The sequence below is a fragment of the Montipora foliosa genome, chromosome 6 (assembly GCF_036669935.1).
Source record: "Montipora foliosa isolate CH-2021 chromosome 6, ASM3666993v2, whole genome shotgun sequence".
Taxonomy (NCBI): Eukaryota; Metazoa; Cnidaria; class Anthozoa; order Scleractinia; family Acroporidae; genus Montipora; species Montipora foliosa.
In genome coordinates, this window is record NC_090874.1 from 37,890,327 (window position 1) to 37,913,170 (window position 22,844).

At 38.2% G+C, this 22,844-nt stretch overlaps 2 protein-coding genes across 4 annotated transcripts in view; one reads left to right on the forward strand and one right to left on the reverse strand.

Annotated features, from left to right (window-relative positions):
* The window catches only part of LOC138007279 (FHF complex subunit HOOK interacting protein 2A-like), a 32,873-nt gene extending 23,057 nt beyond the window's left edge, over window positions 1-9,816 (forward strand). For both annotated transcript variants that reach the window (XM_068854087.1, XM_068854088.1), the window contains 8 exons: window positions 151-428; window positions 4,253-4,343; window positions 5,503-5,566; window positions 5,638-5,720; window positions 5,814-5,954; window positions 6,640-6,749; window positions 7,965-8,019; window positions 8,263-9,816. In XM_068854087.1, the coding sequence (XP_068710188.1) occupies window positions 151-428; window positions 4,253-4,343; window positions 5,503-5,566; window positions 5,638-5,720; window positions 5,814-5,954; window positions 6,640-6,749; window positions 7,965-8,019; window positions 8,263-8,316 (876 nt within the window). In that variant the 3' untranslated portion in view covers window positions 8,317-9,816. The remainder of the gene's footprint in view (window positions 1-150; window positions 429-4,252; window positions 4,344-5,502; window positions 5,567-5,637; window positions 5,721-5,813; window positions 5,955-6,639; window positions 6,750-7,964; window positions 8,020-8,262) is intronic.
* LOC138007281 (serine protease HTRA2, mitochondrial-like) lies at window positions 9,174-22,844 on the reverse strand. 2 transcript variants are annotated; one of them, XM_068854092.1, is made up of 5 exons: window positions 21,989-22,839; window positions 20,437-20,634; window positions 14,952-14,984; window positions 13,238-13,542; window positions 9,174-10,904 (listed from the first exon to the last, which is right to left on the reverse strand). In XM_068854092.1, exons 1-5 carry the CDS (start codon window positions 22,568-22,570, stop codon window positions 10,739-10,741), a joined length of 1,284 nt encoding a protein of 427 aa, XP_068710193.1. In that variant the 5' UTR covers window positions 22,571-22,839; the 3' UTR covers window positions 9,174-10,738. The 2 variants fall into 2 exon arrangements, with proteins under 2 accessions (XP_068710193.1, XP_068710194.1); XM_068854093.1 differs by lacking the exon at window positions 14,952-14,984 and having other exon boundaries at window positions 21,989-22,844.

The following is a 22,844-nucleotide window of genomic DNA, read 5'->3' on the forward strand; positions in this document are numbered from 1 at the left end:
GGAGAAAAAGATACCCCAGTACCTACTGTATTCACCAAGAGATCTTTCACAGAAGCTACAATGTAGATTATGATATAAGAGTATTTCAATAATTATTATTGTGATCATCTTGACATGTCAACTATTTTATTACATGTATCTTGTTTGCAGGTCAGCATTGAAACCTTGAAGTTGTTTGAAGTGCTGCTTGACAAACCTTGTGAAATAGTTTTAAATAATCTTGTTCTTCGGAACTTGAGGAGTAGAAAGTACTTTTGTGCACCTGCAGTTATTAATGGAGGTACCTCTACAACAAGTAATGGGCCTGTTGCTGAAAATTTGGCAGTGCCCCCATCACCCTCTACGCCACCCCTGACACCTGATGGTCTGGGGTCACCACAGATTGTTGAGGACATTGACAGAGATGAAGTGGAACAAGTTGTGAACAGGTGGGGATAAAAATATACAGAGAATTCTGGTCAATTGGCGGCAGTATTAATATCATGTTGGCCATCCTTGAAATCAAAATTGTCGTCCATAAGGTATGTAAAAGGGATATGTAACTTCCCATTGAACATCATGTGATATTGACTTGGGGTTGCTGGGAAAAAGATCTTAGTGCTCAACATTTGCAGGACTCGAACCTGCAACCTTCTGATTACTAGTTCTTATGCTCTACCACTGAGCAACAGGAGACTCACCGGAGCCAGGCCATCAACCCTTTACCCCCTGAGAGTGAGACTTATAGATTTTAGCCTAAGGTCACATGATTTTACTTGTCAATTGGGGGTGCTTTAGGCACGAATGGGTTAACAACACCTTCATGGACTGTAGGTCCACTCAACTATGTCCCCTTGCTGGAACCAGTTTCATCGCTTTTACAAGACTTTCTTATCAGAAAGGTTATAACTGTTATACTGTATTATAAAATAATTAGGATAGTATGTGCACTCTCATTGGTCAATAGCTGTGTTTAGATGAGAGTATGGAAACATGGCTGTGACATCGCACGAATTTTGATTGGCTGTTAGGAAATGTGAGCGTGTATCAAGAAAATCTGTTTCAATCTAGAAGTAAAAAACCATTTTCCTTCATTTATCGAATTATCCTTGAGAAATATTTTATAAAAGCAATAGAGGACTTTTTTCCGTCTTTCCATAGCCTCGTCTAAACACGAGGGGGAGTTGGGAGAATTCGAGACAGTGATGCAAACCCTTGACTGCGTCTCGAGTTTGCATAACTGTCTCGAATTCTCCCAACTCCCCCGAGTGTTTAGATGAGGCAATGGAAACATAGAAAACATCTTCTATTGCTTAAACAAGTAACAGCAATGTTATGGTATCACCAATTGTACACTACTTCCCCACCGACGCAGCACCACAGTTTCTTTAGAAACTACCCCTTCATTCATTGCTTAACAAAACCCGCCAACTATTATGACGTTATAGGTTACCATGGCAACATGAAAAGTTCTCCAAAAACACCCAATAATTTTATTTTGTCTTTACTTGCATATCCCAAAAATGACCTGGGTTACTCCCATTTTTTATCCTAGAATAGTAATTAGCAATCTGAGATAAAACTATTAGCAAAGTTTCAAAAAATAGGTACGCATTGCATATGTGTGGTAGTGCAATATCACAGCTCTGTATTATTGTCAACTGAGCTACATTTTGTCTTCCAGGAGATTCAAGTTATCTTTGCGTAACATGTAGCTCAAATAGTTCACGATATTGTTTTTGTGCCGTATATCATTATAGTGCCATGGTAGATGTGTTAGGTAAATAGCCCCCTGACCATTTCCAAGTTCCCTTACAACTTGTTTTTCACCACAAGGTTAACCATGCACTCTGAGCTTCTGACAGCTTTCTAAGACAAACGTTCACTGAAGTTAATCCCTGTCGGGCAGGGTTAGTATTTGGATGGGTGACCTCAAAATATTGGACTCGTCAGAAACATAGGACCGAAAATTATATTATTTTTGACACTCAAAACTGCGAACTAAGCAAGGTACAGATTTTGTTTGCTTGCTTTATGTAAAACAAATATTGAAGCAAAAGTAAATAAATATTGATACACAGCTTTTAGGAAGAGCAGAAGGAAGTTTTCAGGAAATGTTGATCGAGAATAAAATATTTTGTCATCAGCAAGAAAATTTACGACATGAAAACAACGTACATTTTGAACAGAGAAATATAAAAGGTTACCATAAGCTAAAAATATTTTGGGAGATTTTTGCTATGTTCAATTTTTCTGTAATTGTAGTTTTGGCTGCACAAGTACATTGCAAAATCGAAAGTGACATTGAATTCAGCGGGCACCGTGATCAAGTTACCTGGCATGTTTACTAGTGAAAGAAAGGATACTTTTGTGTCAAAGTGATGCCAAGACACCGGGTTTTTGTTTTTGTTAGTTTGGTTTTTTTTCCTTTCAAGTGTTTAAAAGATTGACAAAAAATGTGCAAATTCAACACAAGGATCACAATCACGCAACTCTTGAGGTTGACCATTGTTTCTACAAAGTCAAAAATGTACTTTCCTAAACGAAGTTATTTATCACCAGGTAATTCCATGGTTTTGGAAATAGCAGCTGCTTTATTATTATTCGTCAGCGTCACAAATTTTTGCCGATTTTGGGGCTCATTTTGTTGAAACTCAAGCACGCTTCCGAGAGACCTGTTTATGTTCGTGAGTTAGGCAAGGGTCGTGTTTAAAGACATTTGATCATAATAACATCGAGGCCATAGCAGGACATGGCCAACACTGGAAACAAAAATTAATCCCAGTAGGTATGACCCATGTCAGTCGTGCATGGTAGACATATCGCTGTCGGGGTCCCATCACTCGCAAGTGTTTTTTTTGGCCGGTGCCTTCGAAGTACTCCCAGGACTTGGTTCAGACTCGATGCTGAACTACTGCAAGTTGTTCTGCGACTGATGAAATACCTGATTGCTGAACTGCTGCAAGTCATTCTGTGGTGGATAAAATAACTGCTGATTATGACCGTAGGACGGCCCAGACGAGTAGAAGGCCGGCGAATATGTTAAGGGATGGAAATGGTCAGAATTATATTGAAAGTTTCCGTTCGCCATGCCTCTCTAGTGTGCGGCAGATTGCAAAATAGGACGAGTCTGTAAAACACTTGAGTTTTGTCAAAAAAGAGGTGTCAAATGATGGTTTTGACAGAAGCTTTTGTTTTATGGCCTTATGACCAGATATGACCAGCCCAGAGGCAGGACATCGGCCCTTTTGATCTTACGTCCTACGCGGCTTGTATGTCCGCTGTTGTGACATAAGGGTCGCGCTTGTCTTAGAGAGGTGATGACACATTTTATGCCTATCCAAACACTTGTCTTTGAATGCAACCCCTCCCTTATGCACACGCTGCAGGCCTATTGTCACCACAAACTTCCACTTTACACTCATACAACCCAGTGACATAGTGTGTAGTGCACTACCACAAAAATCATGGGAGCCAACTCAGAGCTACCTTAAATTTTTCCAAATTTAAAGGTAGATTTGAATTGGCTCCCATGAATGTTTTTAAAGTGTGCCGATAGTTTTATCTCAGATTGCTAATAATTATAATTCTACAATGATACATGTAATGGGGGTCACCGAGTTCATTTTTGAGATAAATTAAGCAAGTAAAGACAAAATAGAGGGTTGGAGAGCTTTTATGTTTCCATGGTAACCATCACATCATAATGGTACCATAACACTGCTGTTACATGTACGTGATACAGTGTTGCAGTGTCATCCCTCTAATAAGAAGGTCTCTTAAAAGTGGTGAAACTGGTTCAAGCCACTGATAAACTTGGCTTAGGATCTGGGAGCATGAGTTATTTGGATTTTTTCCAAGTATTCCCAATTCACCATGGAAAAATAGATCTCTTCATTTAGTACATGGTTGGTTCATAAATGTGCTGAAATGGTTGATTGTGTTGTGTTGATTGTTTTTGCGGCAATACAGTGAACAATGCTGGCAGGAATGCCATTAGATTTTATTGATATTGTGTGGTTACTTAACAATCACCTGTTGGAAATAATGTTGTCTATTTTTTGAGACTGTAGTTCATAAATAATCTGCTTTGAAAGTAGCACTACAACTCTGTATAACATTCCATCTGATAATTAATTTTGTAGCAGAAGTCAGCATGGCTTTTCCTACCGGGGAATCTTTGTATCTTGTCAACAGCATTCTTTTCCATAGTTAGCATAATTATCGTCACTTGAAGAAAACACAAGAACTGAATTTCTTTTTGATTTTTTAGTTTTATTTCGCTGGTACCTGATGAGATTAAGACATCAGCTCTAACAGGAGACTCAGGATATGACACCTATTTAAAAGATGCACACCGACAGGTACACAAATGAAACCTCACACATATCAACTTCTAAGTTAACAATATCTTTGTGGGCTGTAATATTTGGAGGTAGAGGGTAGGACCTGTTTTCATCTGAAACTCCTAGGTATTTCCTTTCAAAAGCTTGTATGTTTATCTGGGTGTCACAGGATAAAATTTGTATCTATTTCACAGAGGCAAAATGAACTCATAAAAACCATATTATCGTGATGGTATCACTTGATTTTCTCTTAAACTTCCAGGATCCTTAAGATTGGGTTTTCACACTGTTAAAAATAGGTTAAAACCATTCTGGGACTACAAAGTTTTGAGGATAAGAAAGGAAAATAACAATGAAATCTGATATAATTTATGGCCTTTGTCAAAATAATGAGGCCATCAGAAAAAAGGCCTACATTAATTAACCTTTTCCCCAAGAGTTACACTCATCTGATAGATGTGAATCTGTTTAATGCCAGACAATTTTACTCGTCAATGGAGACGGATTCAGGGGTGAAAAGAACCTAGATCTATACACAGTGGTGTTGAAAGCTTGAATCTTTAGGGTTTGCGTAGAGAAATAAAATGTATGAATTATAATCATAACAGCATTGCGAAACTCAACTAGGAAATGGCAGCATTCAATTCAGGACCACCAAGGAAAATCCAGTTATTGGCCAGTATGGCATTTTAAGGACAGTGCCTACTATTGCTATTGTGCATTTATTCTGCGCATCTCAAGAAACCATGGTTTCCTCTTGGTGGTGCTTACTAATACAGGGATATTTTTGCTCGACTTGAAACTATGCAGAGAAAGCAGAACTTAGCAAGTGCTCTTGGTATCCAAAAAGAAAATTGGGCATAACCATGCATTTTTCCGAGATAAGTAAGCTGCAATTTGGAAAAGGACACCATACATAATTTAAATCTTTTTACAGAATATCATTATTATCATTGAAATATTCATGTGTACCCCCAATTTTCTTTTTCGGATTTCAGTAACACTCATTAATATCTGCTTTTCCTGCATGTTCATAAACCACACAAAAATATCTTTGAATTAGCATGGAACGTCAGAAAGGAGAATTAACACCCTAACTACTTTGCCACTCTTATTGTGTCATTATGATGCAAGTGAATTATGCAGAAATAACAATAATTTACTGTCTTTGTTTCAGTGCAGCCAACGTTCTTTGCAAACCAGTTGCTTTGACTGGCCTGTCACTTCAGTGCCAGCACCTGGTATGTATTTTATTAAATTAATTCCATAAAAACAAAAATAGAGGAAATAACCAAACTACCTTTGTTTTTAGATGTAGAAGATAGCCGAGAGGCATTCTACGAAGGTGCATTTTTAAACATGTTATTCAAAAAACTACAGAGACTTTTAGACCAGGTACTGTATGCAACAAAATCTTGTTGGTTGTGGGGTGCCCATAATTTCTTCAGTGTGAAAAAATAAAATTAATTTGAACCATTTGTGATTTAGCCATATGAAGTAAACCTGCAAGTGACAAGTGTGATAGCTTTGCTGTCTCAGTTCAGACATCCTCAACTGCAAGAATATCTCCTCACTGCAACATTACCACTCTCACCTGGTTGTCGCACTCTTCATTTAACTCTTCAAAATGTGAGTATTTGATTGTCACAGCAAGTAACGTATTAATAGTTCATGTAAGGAAACAGACTTCACATATAATTTGTAAAGTGACCTTAGTTGATTTTGAGACAACATTGGGTGTTTTAAAAAAACGAGGTACAACTGTACATGTAATATTATGTTATCATTGTGCCCTCTGTTACATCTCTGTAACTACATATGCAAAGATTGACCAATTTCACAAGCTTTAATACAAGATGCATCCCTGAGCATGGTCTTCTAAAATGAAAATTAATGTTTGGTTTCTTGCTTAGAATTTAATACGGAAAATATCTTATCAGTCTTGTCAGTTTCTTCTTTCTGCAGGTCACAGGAGAGGTTTATTATAGTCATTGTGATAAATTTGCCAGCATCAAAAATACCATAATACTCTGTGTTTGCCCCTCCAAAATCTTGCATAAGCATGGTTTCCAGTTTCTCTTGGGACCATTCATTATAAATGTAAGTTCCAAGAGAAATAAAAATAATGCTTATGCAAAATTTTGGAGCGACAAACAGAGTATTATGGTATTTTGGCATTGGCTAATTAGGGCAGATTTTCAAGTTGTTCATAATATCCTCTATACATGTCTGTGGAACTGGTTAACAAAATGCAAAATGCGTTCCTTTGTCAATAAATGACTTATAATGCTTCAACCTTCTTGGTTAACTACAGGTAATACAAGATCTTAAGGGAAGAATACAAAGACTACCAAACTTTCAACGAAATGTTATTGCTGTTAGAAGACAATTAATGGGAATGGCAATGCTACCTGAAACCAAAAGGTACATACAGGCTACCAAATAATGATGACTAACCTAACTTTAATCCAGAGTAAATACTGCAAAATCCACATTTCAGAAGAACCTTTTTATCTCAAGTGAAGCTGAAAAATTCTTATCATTCTCTAATCCTTGCGCTATGATCCAGCCCTCAAAGCTTCAAAATGATTAATTAACCGATTGACGGCTAGGAATGGGACTTGATAGCTTTTACTCTGTCTAACACCAGACATTTTTACTCTTCAATGGGAGCAGTCCAGGTGTCAATGGGTTAGTGAATTCTAAGAACAGTAATATTCAAGAAGAGGTGAGCACCAGGTGGAACATTGCACTTGTGGAGAGCTTACAAGGATTTGAGAGTCAATCAAATGTTGAAATAATTGGACTTTTTTTTCTTTCCACAAACTGTGTGGTACAGTGAAGTAATCTTGCATTTGACATCAATAGTAGTCTGAATCCATGAATTTTCTGAGGTGGCATGTACCCCCTGAAACTTGGCAGAAGTACTATTGTTATTAAATTTTATTGTCCCAATAAATGTGAATTTGAGGCATTCAAATGAATATAAATAAACGGAAATAGTACCGGTAGTAGTAGAAACTTTATTACTGTGTCAGAACCTTCTAGTTTGGGAGATATCCCATAATAATGTGGGGACACAAATAATAATAATAGATAAAATTATTTACAAAGAAATACTATGCGCTAAATTCTAAAATTAAGTCATATATACATATATGAAAAAACTATGAAATAAGAATTCAAGAAATCAATTAAGAATTACAATGAGCACAGCCCCTGCAGCCATCATAACTATTTCTGCAGCACTAGAGATTTTGTCTCCTAATGTAATGTGCGTTGGCAAGTTCATATCGTGTAGCCTTGTAGGATGGGCTACTTAAAGCTGGAGCCATGTTTCTAGGATCTACATGTAGTATAGCATATCATATTTCCTGGTGCTTGGCCAAAAATGCCAAAATAAATGTAATAGAGTTGCTCGTGTTTTGCACTGCTTGGTGGAACTGAAATAAATTTTATTGAATATCCTTTTTAAATTTTAGGATAAAACAGTTTGCCATGTAAAATATGGTGTGAGCCCAACAACAGATTCTTCAAAATTATGTTACATATATACATGTATGCAAGATGCTGTTTGTTTGGTTTTTTCTTTATTTGGAAGGATAATAACAATAATAATGCCCTTTTATCCTTTCCTAGTTTGAGTGAAAGTAATCTTCTTGAAGCTGCAATAGTATTGGAGGAATTCTGCAAGGTGAATTTTTTTCCTTAAGTCTTTTTTTTTGTTGGACTGGTTGACAGTGATAATGCCAAGATGATATCAACAACGACAATTGAACACTTCCTTTAGGGACTTTTCTAGGCTAGTGTAGCATTGGATACAAATAAATGTGACAAATTTTACAATTCAAGACAAGAAGTTGAACTGGGGACTCACAAAAGGACTTAATCTTTACTTGTGCCTTTTAACTTTTCATTTTGTTTCTTTGTGCCACAGGAAGTGGCAGCAATTGCATTTGTTAAAGCTACAGAAAGAGTGCAAGGTCGGTGACATGACCAAGGAAGAACTCCGATCAGTGTAGAGACAGATTTCCTTCACAACCAAAATGACGAATTTTAAGAGACCAACCCTGCATGACAGTACCAACTGATCATGTGCTGTGCACTTTGTTGCATGCTGATTGAGAATTCAAACATTATTGTCTTTCAACTTGAATTTGCACACCTAGTTTTTCCTTACTACAAATTATTCTCAAATGCAATATTTTTTTCCTTGTTTAATTTTTATGGGCATTTTAGAAACAGGTTTATTTCACAACAGAGGCACAGCCAATTTCTAACGTCCAGTTTGCCAAAATAATATATTACCGGTAGTTTGCTTCTGTGCAAATTTGGTTAGAGGTAAAATAAATACTGAAGGCCTGGCCAAACGCTCCCAACATTGTTGCAACATTTTCAACACAACATGTCCATGTTTGTGCCCCAGCCCCTAGTGCTACCACGTTGTGTGAGCGTGGCCAAACGTGTACTACATCATGCAACATCCCAAAATGTTGACTGTTTTTCAAATTTGATCCAACAACATCATCCAACAAGTTGCAACCTACATGTATCGCAACAGGTTGGCCAAATGTATGCAACATATTGTGTTGAAGCGCTGAAACAGGGGCAGCCTTCTGGCTAGCTGCCTGGACAAACCTCATTTGGACCGCCATGCTCATGTAGAGCGGCAGTGATGTGATGATGTATGTTGCGTTGAAATATTGCGTGCGTTTGGCTAGGCCTTGATGCAGAAAATGTAATGAGAGTGGAAATATTTTCTGATATTGATAGTGTAATATGGTGTTTAAAAAGATGTGACAATGAAATTGTACCACAAATTATAATTATAATCAGTTCCTTAGGTCATTCTTTTGCCATAACACAAGATTCAAACTGCTTTTATTGGCATTTCAAAGTTAAAACAAATAAATACACAACAGCCATAATTTAATATTATCTTATGGATAAATGATGAATGTTTAGCCATGTCATATCAAATTACTGATGGCTAATGACACATCCACACAACTACATTTTCTTTGATAAGGTCTTGATACATTACATAATCAGTAATGTATCAAGTTGCTACATCATGCTTAGTAATTTGACTGATGAAAACAGAAACAACCCTAGGTTACAGCTTTTTACAGAGTTTCCAAGCATTTTGCATTATATGAAGACAGGCACTTCGGAAAATACATTGGTCTCAATGTGTCTTAACATAGATACTTTTTACAAAAAAGTTTTGTGGGGAGCTACTGTTTACAATAAACAAGCACACCTCATTTGCAACCCTTTCCTTGAGAATGGGCTTCAAGAAGGGAGAACAAAAGACTTTAGGGTTTCCTGTGTAGACGGATAGTGGTAGACTCCATTCACAGACACAATGATAGGTTCCTCATTTTATTGAAAGTTTCCAAGCATTATATTGTTTTCAGGTAGATGAGAAAGATGCATTGGTATGGATGGGTAATGAAATTTGTAATAAAAAATCCTGACAGAAACTATTGAGTGGGTATTTATTCTTTGAAGCTATAGTTTACAACAAGCGTTGAACAAATTACTCAAAACCCTTTTTCTGAGCAAAGGCCTCAATTCGGACTTCATGTGTGTCTTTTGAGGTACTGGGAGGCATATTATGTTCTTGTTGCAAGATTTTCTAAAATTTGGCCCAGAAAAAGGAAATATGTGTACCGTATATTATGTCTGACTCCAGTGCATACAGTGTGTGATGTGATTTTTTAAACATACTGTATGAACCCCTGATGTTCTTTTATAGTTCTGGCCAGTAACAGTTTAATTTATAAAAAATAGTAAGGTGACTCTTATATTTCCCTGTCAATAAAAGGTGACTGATACCATAGTAAGGACAGATAAGGGCTTTTTATTGCACCAATGGATGAATGAAAAATGGCTATTAGAAGCCTAACATGCCACACCTTTTGTGGCACATTTTCATGTCCAACAAATAGAGTCCATTTGCAACTTACACGTACATGTATCTGATTAGTAATAAACCAAAGAGGTGATCTATTAAATTTTAACAAAGTAATAGATTCCATGTTTCTGCGCATATGTTCAGTAATAGATCACAGATGATGTCAAAATGTGGTAAGAACAAAAAAGTATCTCACGTGTCACTGATGTTCTTACCACATTTTGACGTCTCTTGTGATCTATTACTGAACAGACCCCTGCCATGAGTTGCGGTAGATGCCGCAAGTCATGGTAGAAGCATTGAAAAAGGAGCCTTCGGGTTGCCTTCGACTGCGGTCGCCCCAAATTTCAACAACATTACCCTCTGTCACAACTTATTTTTTCCAAATAATTTATGATCAAAGCTTAGAAAAAGATAAACCTTGTCAACCTCATTATTGTAAGTTCACCATTTTTTATTGGTGCTAAACACTGATAAAAATGTTTTGATGCAGCTATCCCACAACTTCAGGATGGACTGTAAAATGCAGAGTTTGTTCACCTCTGGTAACCTCCATTTGGAGTGTTCCTCCCTTACGCACATGCTGGTGAACTTGCATGGATGATTCTGTTGCATGGCTATTTATTTTGGTGATAACGTCACCTGATCGTAGGCCAGCTCTGAAAGATTGAAATAATTGGGATGTCCCCATTAACCCTTTGACGTCCAAACTGGCCAGACCTAGTATTTTACTCTGTCTAACGCCAGACGATTTTACTTGTCAATGGGGAACCCCTGGGAGTCAATGGGTTAATAGAAAATCATTATGGATCATCATTATTATTATCATCTATCATGAGGACAGAAAGTAAACACCATGGATTAAACACCATCAGAGCTACTTCTAAAGAAATCTGCCCTTTGTCACTAGCTTTGACATGGAAAAGTTTTGCTTACTTGTAAGGAGCATTAAAAATAAAAATTGGCAAAAATGGGTCTGGTGTACATGTAAGTATGAAAATTCCTTTTTCCTTCAAATTGATGACCTTTGTTTGTGTAACACCCAACTGTAAAAGTTTGACCTTTAAGTTTAGTCCTTAATCCAAAGGTTTTTTTTTTTTAATAGTTTTGGATTTTATGGTCTGTCATAACCGGTATTTATTCAAGTTCAAAACCGACTTCAAAGACTCACCTGATTAAGAATGCACTGTACAAATTATTATGTATCTGTAACACATCTTAAATAGCCTGAAACTCTAGTTATGAAAGCTAAATCACTCATACATTGACAATGCAATGGCAGACCATTACACTAAGAGTTCAAACGTCTAACTTTTTGAAATAGAAATTTATTTGTAGCCTTTACAAATGATAAATAATCAGTAAAACATCAAACATTTAGAAGAAAAGAGATTTGAAATGTGTGGTTCCAGAAAATATCCATACCCCCCCCACGGAGGGTTTTTTCCAGTTTGACCCCCCACCCCACTGGATTTTCCGTTCCAGAGGGCTTCACGTTACTCCCCCCACCCCCTGGAATTTCCATGATTTTTCCACTTGGTCCCCCATACCCCTTGGAAAAAAGGAGACTGTAATAAGAGCTGTAATAAAAATTTCATTCTCCCAAAAACGACCGTGGAAATTCTAGACGTATTTACAGACGCTTTGAAATGTTCAAACTAACAACTGAGCTTATTTAACCCTTTAATGTCCTGGCAACTAGCTGACCTTTTCTCTGTTCAATTAAAAGAAGTAAATTCATTCAAAAATCAAAAAAAAGAATTGAAAGTTGGCGCTATTTTAAGTCTATCGTATGCGTTTTGTAACCCAGTCGAAGTTTAAATTTATGCGTAGTCAAAACAACATATCAAATTACGTTGCACACACAGGAAACTATTTATTGCAGAGTTATTTTTGCTGTCACAGCAAAACTCGGGAAAATACCTCAGTGCTAATCTCCATGATATTTTTTTATGTTGCGGGTGTAATTTTTATCCACAGTAGTATAATTTGTGAACCGTACTGTTTACATTATTTTTCGTGTGTGTTGCTGTGAACTGACTTCGCTTATCAGCGGGAATCATAAGCCGTCACGCAACATGTTTTTTTCAACACCTGTTTATTAAATGTCGCTTAAATTTTTGTCTTTCACCAAGAACACTTCAATAAAGTTATACGCTTTGTCTCTGTAGTTTGTAAATGACAGTACTACATTTTTTATTCCTTAGGATTTTTCAACTGGTCTCACATTTCATGTGTGAAACATACTTTTCAAGTTCAATCCGGAAACTAAACAACCAAATGAAACCTTCGCTGTCTCTCATCGCCGTCGACGGCTACAAATACGGCAGGACAAAATTATGGCACTGAAATTATCGACTTTGCTAACATTTACAAACTCGTAACTACACGGATAACGATGAAACTATTTCATAACCTGGTTATCGAAGGTTCGAAATTCGCGAGAATTTTGTACTGAAAGGGAAGAACATGAGTATAAACAAATGATCTCAATCAACTGACTGCACAAATAATGCCATCTGGAAAAGCAACAGATGCGTTCAAGCTAAAAACAAGCTTTAAAGATCTTTAAAAGTCGGCCATTTTTTTTTTACTTCACGTCGAACTTGCTGCTCAGGGGAGTTTCTCAGTGCTATCTGTGTCTTCTGGCGGCGGAATAATAGTGGAAAATATATGAGAAGGAATCTTACGTTTATTTCAACGGATAGAATTTTCCAGTTTTCTTGGTTACCTTGAAGAATCAATTGGAAAAGTACGTATTTAAGTGTTTATGCGATCGCATTTCAAACCCTCTGGAAGAAAAGGCTTTTTATGCACCCCCCTCCCCTTCGGAAATTTGCCTCTTTAAGACCCCTCTACCCCTCGGAATTTCCGTAACCCTCCGTGGGAGGGGTATGGATATTTTCTGGAACCACACAATTGGGTGCATTTTCATTTTCAGTAGCCAAGGATAAGAATTCTAAATTTGTTTAAAAAGTGGTCAAGCACTTGCCTATGTGCTGGGGATCCATAATTTATTTGTGCAACAAGCACCCCATGTGTAACTTCATGAAATCTTTGGTCTCTCCGTCTCAGTTCATCAAGGATCTGTGGTGTAAGTGTCAACATGGTAATCCCAATGTACCAGCGCTGATATGGTGCCAGCCGCCTTTTTGTATTTCTGCTTCTGTAGTCTCCACTCCTGGCTTTTTCTATTGATTTTGAAAGGAAGCCTTTGGCAGAATCGATTGGAATGGAAAAGGAAATTCCAGCTGCAAATCGCATGGTTATTGCATTTATACCAATAACATGGCCGTCCTAGAAACATTTAAAAACATAAATAGCAGGCTTGTTCAAAAGGTGGGTGGTGCTGTTCACAAGAAAAAAACAACAACTATCAAGCCAATTAAAAAACAGATATGGTGTGTTTTTCCACAGACACCCCAAGCTAATGTTTGTAATTTGCGTGCCAGGATCAGTTATGCAATTGCAATGGTATAAATTGTGAAGTTCCAGTTTTTATGGGAATTTAAAAACGTGTTTCGGAGTCGAAAAATAATGGGACAAAACAAACAAACAAACAAACAAAACAAACAACAAACAAATATATGGGACAAAAATGCCTTGTCTTCTTGACACGGCATACTTTGGCCATTTCAGCGCATTTCCAATGGGTGAAGGTCCCCTGTTTTGCTCTCTCTCAATACAATAATATACAGGGAGAGGAAAACAGCAAGCCTACAACCCTATGGTGCAATTCCAGTGGGTTGTAGGTTTGCTGGTTTCCTCTGTATACATATAACTGCAGTGCTGATGTCTATGATAGACATTAATTAAGCCTTAAAAGTGACCCCAAATGTCCCACACATGTGGTACATCTAAGCCACGCCAGAGTGCTCAAACTAGCAAGATTGGGAGCTAGAGAGAGGAAAACAGCAAGCCTACAACCCATTGAAATAGCCCTGAAATGGGCAAAGGATGCCACCAAAACACTGATAAGGTATTGAGAAGACAAGGTATAAGGCCTTTTTGTTCACTTCATGTTCTATATTTTCAACTCCTAAAACATGTTTGTAAATTCCCATACAAACCCTTATAATTGTGGATTGTGACACTCAAAATACAACGGTGGCTTGGAGTACCTGTGGTTTTCCCAACATAGGCAATCTGACAAGAATCAGGAGATTTAATCCTTCTCTTGTGAATAAAAGATGCATGACATGGCATGCATTGGGAAACGAATAGTCATCACCATTCAAACAACTGGTACATAGAGATTACAGTATATGTTTCCTTTTTTAAATGCTTCCCTCCACTGTTATTTTGAAGAAAACTTGATTTTCAGATGAACATCCTCCATCAGAAACTGCTAGTGGATGTGATATAAATGAGGGGGGGGGGGGGGGGGGAACAATAGGACTAGGAATTGACAGTGAATGTAAACAGCACAGCTAATTACAAAAAAATAACATCTGCACAAAGTAAACCGCCATTGTGAGATTACTGTGAACAATATGCCTATTTATTTAAGGCTTTTCCCAATGAACATGTGAGCCCTCCCTTATCTCATAATCATTCCATCCTATAAGCCATAAATAAAAGTCCACAAAAGTCTTTTAGTTCCAAATTAACCTTCGAAACCATTTTGAATTTTTTTAATTACTCAGTTGTCAAGTGTTGCATACTTTAAAAAAAAATGCCAGCTAATACAAAATAAACAGATTTACCAAGTTGACAAGAGGTCCTCCAGAGTTTCCAATCTATAAAAAAATTGACATCATTTATGATTATAACTCTCCTTGACGTCATGTCCATTATTTCACATGGACTCATACACATAACTCGGAATTGTGTCTCATCTTGAGGATAAAATTAAAATTTTGTAAGCCAAACTAAAAACAAGTAGTGCAGATGTCATTTTCATGCATTATCAAGTCGAAAGCATTTTACATATAAGCATTTGCCCTAAATTTAGTGATTGTTTCAACAGAAGATTAACATTAATTTGGCAAGCAGGGTTGGCGTATCATAAGAATGATCGTCATTGTCTTTCAGTTGTGTGACATGGATTTGATTTCGAGACACACCATTGCCAAATGTTATTTGAGATAGGTTGTAATAGTACTAAAAATAACCCTTAACAGTTATGGGTCTTATCATAGGTTTGAAAATAAGGGGGTTTTTTTGCTTTAATTAATATTATTTTATAAACATTACGACTTAGAGTATTGATATGTAAAAGACCTGTAGGTCCACAACAACAATTCTTTATTAGATCTAAAAATTTCTAATTTACAGAGCTTTTGCGCGGCGGGTCTAAAACACAGGTCACATTCCACAGGTCACTCATTGCTGGTCAATTTACAATTTCACCCTTTCACTGCCATAAATGCCAATTGACACTTACAGATTTTACTCTGTCTAATGCCAGACGATTTTACTCGTCAACATGGAAGCCCTGTACCCATTAAAGCATTATTTCCCAAAAAGGAAGGTATCATCCCAGAAAAGAGAGATGACCCCATAAGGCCATGGGTCGCCACCACCATGCCGGCCATATTTCGCTTTGTAAAGCGAAGTCAGTTTTGTGTTTTCATTCTCTGATTATTTCTTACTGTTATTCGTCATTAATCTGGTGGAAAATGTCGGAATCTGACTCAGACTATTCAGAGTCAGCTGAAAGTCCTGACAAGCGTGATGATCCTACGAGTTCAGTCTGACTTCAAGACAAAAATGACATTGAACGTGGAGCCGAAGAAGGGTCTTCTGCTGTGGCATAAAAGGGACATGGAGAAGTTCTAAACTCCCTAAGGGGAGCCATTGAACCAGATGTCTCTGTTGCACCTCCACCAAAAAGGCCACCAAAAAGGCCACAAAACGATTCTGCAAACAACGCTCTTGGTCTTGAGATAAAGATTTTACCACAAAAGAGTTGGAAAACTTGGGCTCTGTCCGCCTTGCATTGGGTGGCTTTCCAGTTGAACAATCGCAGAACTTCATGAACTGTGGTACTTTGAGCGTTCATACCCCTAGTGATGTGTCAGGAAAGCAATCAAAACAGCAGCCTCTTTCCTTGACTGAGGGCCGTGCGGATCCCTTTCAGGCAGCTCTGCAAGATGCGAAAAAGAAATCTTCACGAACTGGTGAAGTACCAGTTTCAAATGAAGCTCCTCCACTGGCAGGCTCGTTTAACTCGAAGTATTCCTTGTGGACATGTTGTCAACAGCTGAAAGATATCTTAGGCATATATTTCTGAACCCTGCTGGAGGACAAGTTCCATGTGGAACTTTGTAAACAATTCCCAAAACCTGACGTGCCAGCTCTTTCAGTTCCAGAGCTTAATTGCTGGCTTGTTTTGGTCGGTGGAAGAGATAGCCTGAGCCAACTGTGTTGGGAGCAGAACTTGCAGTTAAATATTTTGTTACAGCACCTGCAGTCTGACCCTGGTTCAGTAACTGAACATTCAGTTATAGACCTTATTCTTAAGAGCCTCCATTTGCTTGGGCACAGGGTAATAACCCTCAATCAACATGCAACGTCGACAAGAAATTGTTAAATCTTGTAACATGACAGATGTAACTCAACTAGCAAAACATTCTCACCCTATGCAGTCTTACCTTTTTGGGCTTCTGAACTTAATTTTGTGGGTGATCTCGCCGAAAAGGTTTCCAAGTCAGTCCACTCTAAAAAGCACTCAAGCTCAGCTAAAGGCAAAGCTTCTTACAGACAGGCCAGAGCTCAGTCATTTAAAGGGTCCTTCGACGCTACCAAGGCCAGGACCCATCATCTCATGAGCATCTGCCTTTTCAGAAGACTCCCTTCAGGGGAAAACAGGAACCGGCAAGCGACTACTCAGACCAATTCTGTTACAAGTACCCCAGGAAGAAGTCTCTAGTACCGCCAGTCTTCAACAATTTACACAATCAAGTTCCCAGGTAAGTTCCCTAGATATGATTTTCCATTTTCCTACTCAACCAGAGAGCATTCATTTGCTGAAAGTGGCAGGGAGATTGCAGAATTCAGAGTTCGCAACTAATTACACAAGACCCATCCATAAAAGAACCCACACACTTGTCGCAAAGAGTAGGGCATGTAGTTCCTGGTGTTGTGGTCTGTCTTCTGTGGTGTATCATGGTTGGGAGGGTAAATGCTTGGAGATATTAGCTACACCAAGCTACTCTAAAATCCGAGGGTAAAGAAAGGCCATTTAGAGTTATGAAGTAAAACTACTGGACTGCCCTTAGCAGTCCAGAATCCCTTGTCTCCCGGTACTGTCACATGCAGAGACCCTGCTAGTGGTGGAAGAGATAAGAAATTTTCAAAAGGTTTGATAAACATTTGCATTCAAACGAGCTTTTGCTCATTTGCAATATGTGGGTAAATAAAGTTAGTTACTAACTAACTAACTAATTACTTTAGAGGTACCTTTTATCCCTAGTGTGGGATTCTACAGTAATCTCTTTCTTGTGGCAAAAAAGGGCGGAGCTGGCCAACAGCTGGTAATCAATCTCGCAAACTTCAACAAGTTTGTGACATACTCCTATTTCAAAATGGAAGACTTGAAAACAGTTTCAGACCTTTTGGGACCAGGGGATTTCATATGCAAACTCAACCTGAAGGATGCATATTTCAACATCCCTCTCCATGCCAGGTCTCAGAAATTCACCCGCTAAATCAATTCAGAGGGAGAACTTATCAATAGGCCATTTCCGAGTTCATGTCTGCCTCCTCTTTAAGGCGAGTCTAAGTGCGAAGTTTTTCTTATGATAATTAGTTTTCTTTCATATGTAAAGTAAAACTAATTACCATCACAAAAACTTCACACTTAGACTCGCTTTGAAGAGGAGGCAAACATGAACTCGGAAATGGCCTATTCACTTGTCTCCCATTCAGGCTAACATCAGCCCCTCGCGCTTTCACCAAGGTAGTCACACCAATTGTGGGTATGCTAAGAAAAATGGGTGTCCAGATGATAGCTTATTTGGAGGACATGCTCATTATGAAAAGCAGCACCTCACAGGGTGCCAGGGAAGACATCCTGAGTCTAAAGTACATTCTAGAGAATCCAGGATTTGTGATAAATCTGGAGAAATCCATTTTCCTTGCTGTGCAGGTCATTGAATTGCTGGGAATTATTGTGGACTCTGTGAACAAAAATTGAGCTTTCTCCTCCCAGAAGAGAAGGCTGTTGCGATTCAGAAGGAATGTTGCCATCTGGTAAGCAGATGAGTAGCTTCTTTGAGCCAATTTTGCACATTATAGGAATGTTGACTTCCTGCAAGATCGCAGTTCTTCCATCCCCCCTCTATTACCGGGAGATTCAACATTTGAAGAACAGCGCAACACACGATCAGTTACCCAACCATGTACAAGTTTCTCTAGGTCTCCATACCTTAGACAACCTCCGATGGTGGTTGGACAGTCTCTCCCTTGCCAATGGGTGCCCCATTCCGAACTTCCTACCACATCTAGTAATTCAATCAGACCCCTCCAACTCAGGGTGGGGAGCTGTAAGCAATGGGACAGTTACCAGGGGCACATGGACACAAGAAGAACACAACCTTGATATCAACTGCAAGGAGCTCTTGGTAGCATCCTTTGCAATGAAAGCCTTCACCAAAACACTTCAGAATGTCCATGTATTAATTCAGATAGACAATACCAGAACAATAGCCTATATCAACAAAATGGAGGGGGGGGGCAACCTACTTGATCGCTATGCAAGACATCTGTGGAGTTGGTGTCTGCAAAGGAGAATAACATTCCAGGTTGTCTCAACACTATAGCAGACAGGAAATCAAGGGCCAAGCTAGACTCTTCTGATTGGCATCTGAACAAGAGATACTTCCAGATGCTAATGACCAAACTGGGTCAGTGTATGATCAACCTTTTTGCAAACAGAATACATCACCAACTTCCAAGGCTTTGCAGTTACAAACCCCATCCAGAGGCGGAGGTGATCAATGCTCTGACTCAGCCCTGGTCAAGAGAAGTGAGTTATGCTTTTCCCCCATTCAATCTCAGAGCCAAATGTTTATGGGCTGGTGTGATCAACAGCAAGTTGATCCCCTTCAACTTGGTATCATGAAGGTGATAGATTTCCTGTCAGACGTATTTCACTCAGTTCATCAGTACTCCACCTTAAATATTTACAGATCTGCAATAAATTCTACCTTACCATCAGTGGATGCTAGTCCAGGGCAGCATCCCATGGTATACAAATTCACGAAAGGGGCCTTTAATATGCACCCTTCCAAACCGAAATATTCTTACACTTGACACTTGGGATGTTGCATTGGTGACAAAACAATTGAAAAACCTCCTGGATGATAGTAATCTCCCAATCGGTGTACTTACAAAGAAATGTGCTACGCTGTTGGTCCTGTCAGGTTCTAAGAGGCGATCAGATCTCAGGGCCTAAGATATTAGATTTAAGAGATGCATTCCAGAAGGGGTTACCTTCCAGTGACTGATTGAACCCCAGAAACGACGTTCAGCCGTTTTTATTATCGTCCGAAGTATTTTAGTTCGTTTGGCAAAGCAGTCCTCCATGGTGAGAGCTGGCTTTGACCAGGCCAATTAGGGAATTCAGAGTGCAACCTGCAATAGAATTGCAGATTGTGCCAGGCTACATTGTAGCTACGGAACAATCAGAATTATAATAAGGTTGCACAAAGAATTCACTAATTCCAACCTCTCAAAAGAGCACTGCTTTACCTCATGTTTGTTTATTTCTCTCTTTAAAGAACCAATCAAGAATCGACTAGGATTTTCAATACTTGCTTGTCTTGTTGTCCTTAGATATTTTGTTAATAATACACATATAGTTTTTTTGTTTTGTGCTTATCTTTGGTTGTCTCTGTTTATATTTGGAACAGGTAAAGTTCAATATGGCCGGTGTGGTCTTATGGGGTTATCTTCCTTTCTTCATTTTTAGGAATGCTTTAAAGTGCTTTGTTTAATTTTACTATATAGCCCAGACCAATTAGTGAATTCTTCATGCAACCTTCATAGAATTCTGATTGTTCAGCAGATACTATCTACATGTACATGTAGCCTGGTACAATCTGCAATTTGTATTCCTTTGGCCATTCAAAAACCCTACTGTTCATTAACTAATCCACCCCAAAGAGTAACACCATCATCCAGGTACAAGTTCCTTCAAATTAACTGTAACTCATACTAAACACAAGGCAGATCATTCAAACTTACATTAATAGCAGCATCTGTCTGGATGTATTCCAACTCCCTGTTTGGCAATCCAATCTCCACTCCTGCTCGATGTACAGTACTGACAATTCCTGCTGTTATTGTGTTACTAAGCTGCAGAGGACTACCCATTGCCACAACCCACTCTCCAGGTCGAATTGAAGAGGATGAACCAAGAGTTAAAGTAGGAAACTTAATGTTCTGAAGAAAAAAGAAAAAGTGAAATGATCAAATAAGATACTGGTGCTCGTTAATGAACGATAATTTGTTTCAACAAATTCAACAATGTGTCAACAATTCAACATTAGAAATCCCAATATAACAATCTAATTAATAATTATTAGTAATCTCCGTTGCCAACTTGTAGGTTCAACGAGCCCTAGATATTTTGTTTGGGGGGCCTAACTTAAAGAAGCTAAATAGTTTCTTTTAGGCCTCCTCGCCACCAATGTGTTCTTTAATTTTCTTTTTTACCTCTTCTGTGTTTGTATCTATTTGTGAATTTACTTTTTTTCAATGTGGTAAGTAATTAAAATAAAATGATTTAAATAAATAAGTACTTTTAAATTTCCGGGGTAAAAGGGACTTAAGTCCTTTTGTCTGTTAAACTAATTGAAATAAATAATAATAATAATAATAATAATAATAATAATAATAATAATAAATAACTTTATTTAAGGTGGCTGAAACCAGTTTCACCACTTTTAAGAGACCTTATTATTAGAAGGGTTATAACTACTATACTGTGTCACATAAAAACAATGTTATGGTACCTTTTAAACACCAATTATTGCTTAACAAAATGCGTCCACTACTGTGACGTAATAGGTTACTATGGCAACATGAAAGTTCTCCAAAAACACCCTATATTTCGTTTTTACTTGCTTACATCTCAAAAATGAACTTGGTGACCCCCATTTTTTTTATTGTGGAATGGTAATTAGCAATCTGAGATAGAACTATCAGCAAAGTTTTAAAAATTCTTGGGGGCCAATTCACAGCTACCTTAACTTTTTTAAAAGACGGAATATTGTTGTTATTGGAGAGCTTTCATGATGCCATAGTGACATATTACATCACAACAGCAGGCACATTTTGTTAAGCAATTATTGGTGTTTAATATGGTATCATAACATTGCTGTTATGTGACACAATGTTGTAGTGACAACCCTTCTAATAAGATGGTCTCTTTAGTGTTAAAATAGTGAAACTGCTTCCAGCCACCTAAGTGTCAAGTTTAGCACTGTTACATGTAGCTATGTTTTTTCTGGAATCTTTGCTGTTTGAAGTGGTATCACTCTGGTGGGCATGTATATTTTACTACCTCCATTCCCAGTCATAAATTACATTATGAGACTAGATGGTTTTTCAGTGAACAAAACTCTGCACAAAAGTGACCCATCAGTAAATTCCCACTCACTACTTTTTGGTTCGAGGGCATTTCAATTTGTTGGGAGGAAGGTCTCCAAGATCAGAGTGGTTCTGGGGGTAAGAAAGTGGCATTGATATTTTTCTCATGACGACACAACTGCATTATGTAGAGATCACCACATGCCTTATTGCTGGAATCAAGTTTAACAGCAGCCAAGTCATTTTCTAAATCAATATCAATCACTGTGCCGCTGAAATGTCTTCCATCTTTCAACTTAACACTAACGTTCATTGCATTTTCCACTACATGTGCATTAGTAAGAACCATTCCATCTTCAGTAACAATAAATCCAGAACCAGCGCTTGTGGGACCGGAGTGAGACCCAAACACGAATCCCGCGGGTCGTCCCGTTACTTCAATGTTCACGACGGCGGGTGCAGCTTTTTCCACAGCATCAGCAATGAAATTAAATCTGGCTGATCGAGGAGGTGAATCAGAATTGTATACATTTCCTTCGTTAGGAACGGCTTTGGCCTCTACGCTTGCGCTCAATTTGCAGTGTTTGAACAGTTTTGGTATTCCAAAACCAAGAAAACCACCTAACACAATAGAGCCAATCCAAGGCCAGGGAAATTTGTTGGTAGATTGTTTGGTTTCTGTACTTAATACTCTATAAATCTGAATGATGCTTTTAGTTTTCGTTCTTCCTGACAGCCACTCTATTTGGCCAAATTTTTGCCACCTTCTCCATGAAGTTGCCGCCATTTTGACGGATGAGGGGTTAAGAGATCTGGGAACGATTAGGACTTAGTCTCTCTCTGTGATTGCTGAGCTTTTGAACCCAGGGGTGCTTGCCATTATGCCAAAGATTTCGGTCGGAAATCAAATGGAAAGGTCCGTTTCGGTTTCTTCCGACCGGAATATTCGGGATCACCTCTGGAGGTGGTCCACTTATTTCGGTTGGAATATTCCGACCGAAATTCGCCGTTCCATTTTTGACTGTTAGAATACGTGCTCCAATATCATGACTTACTAGCCA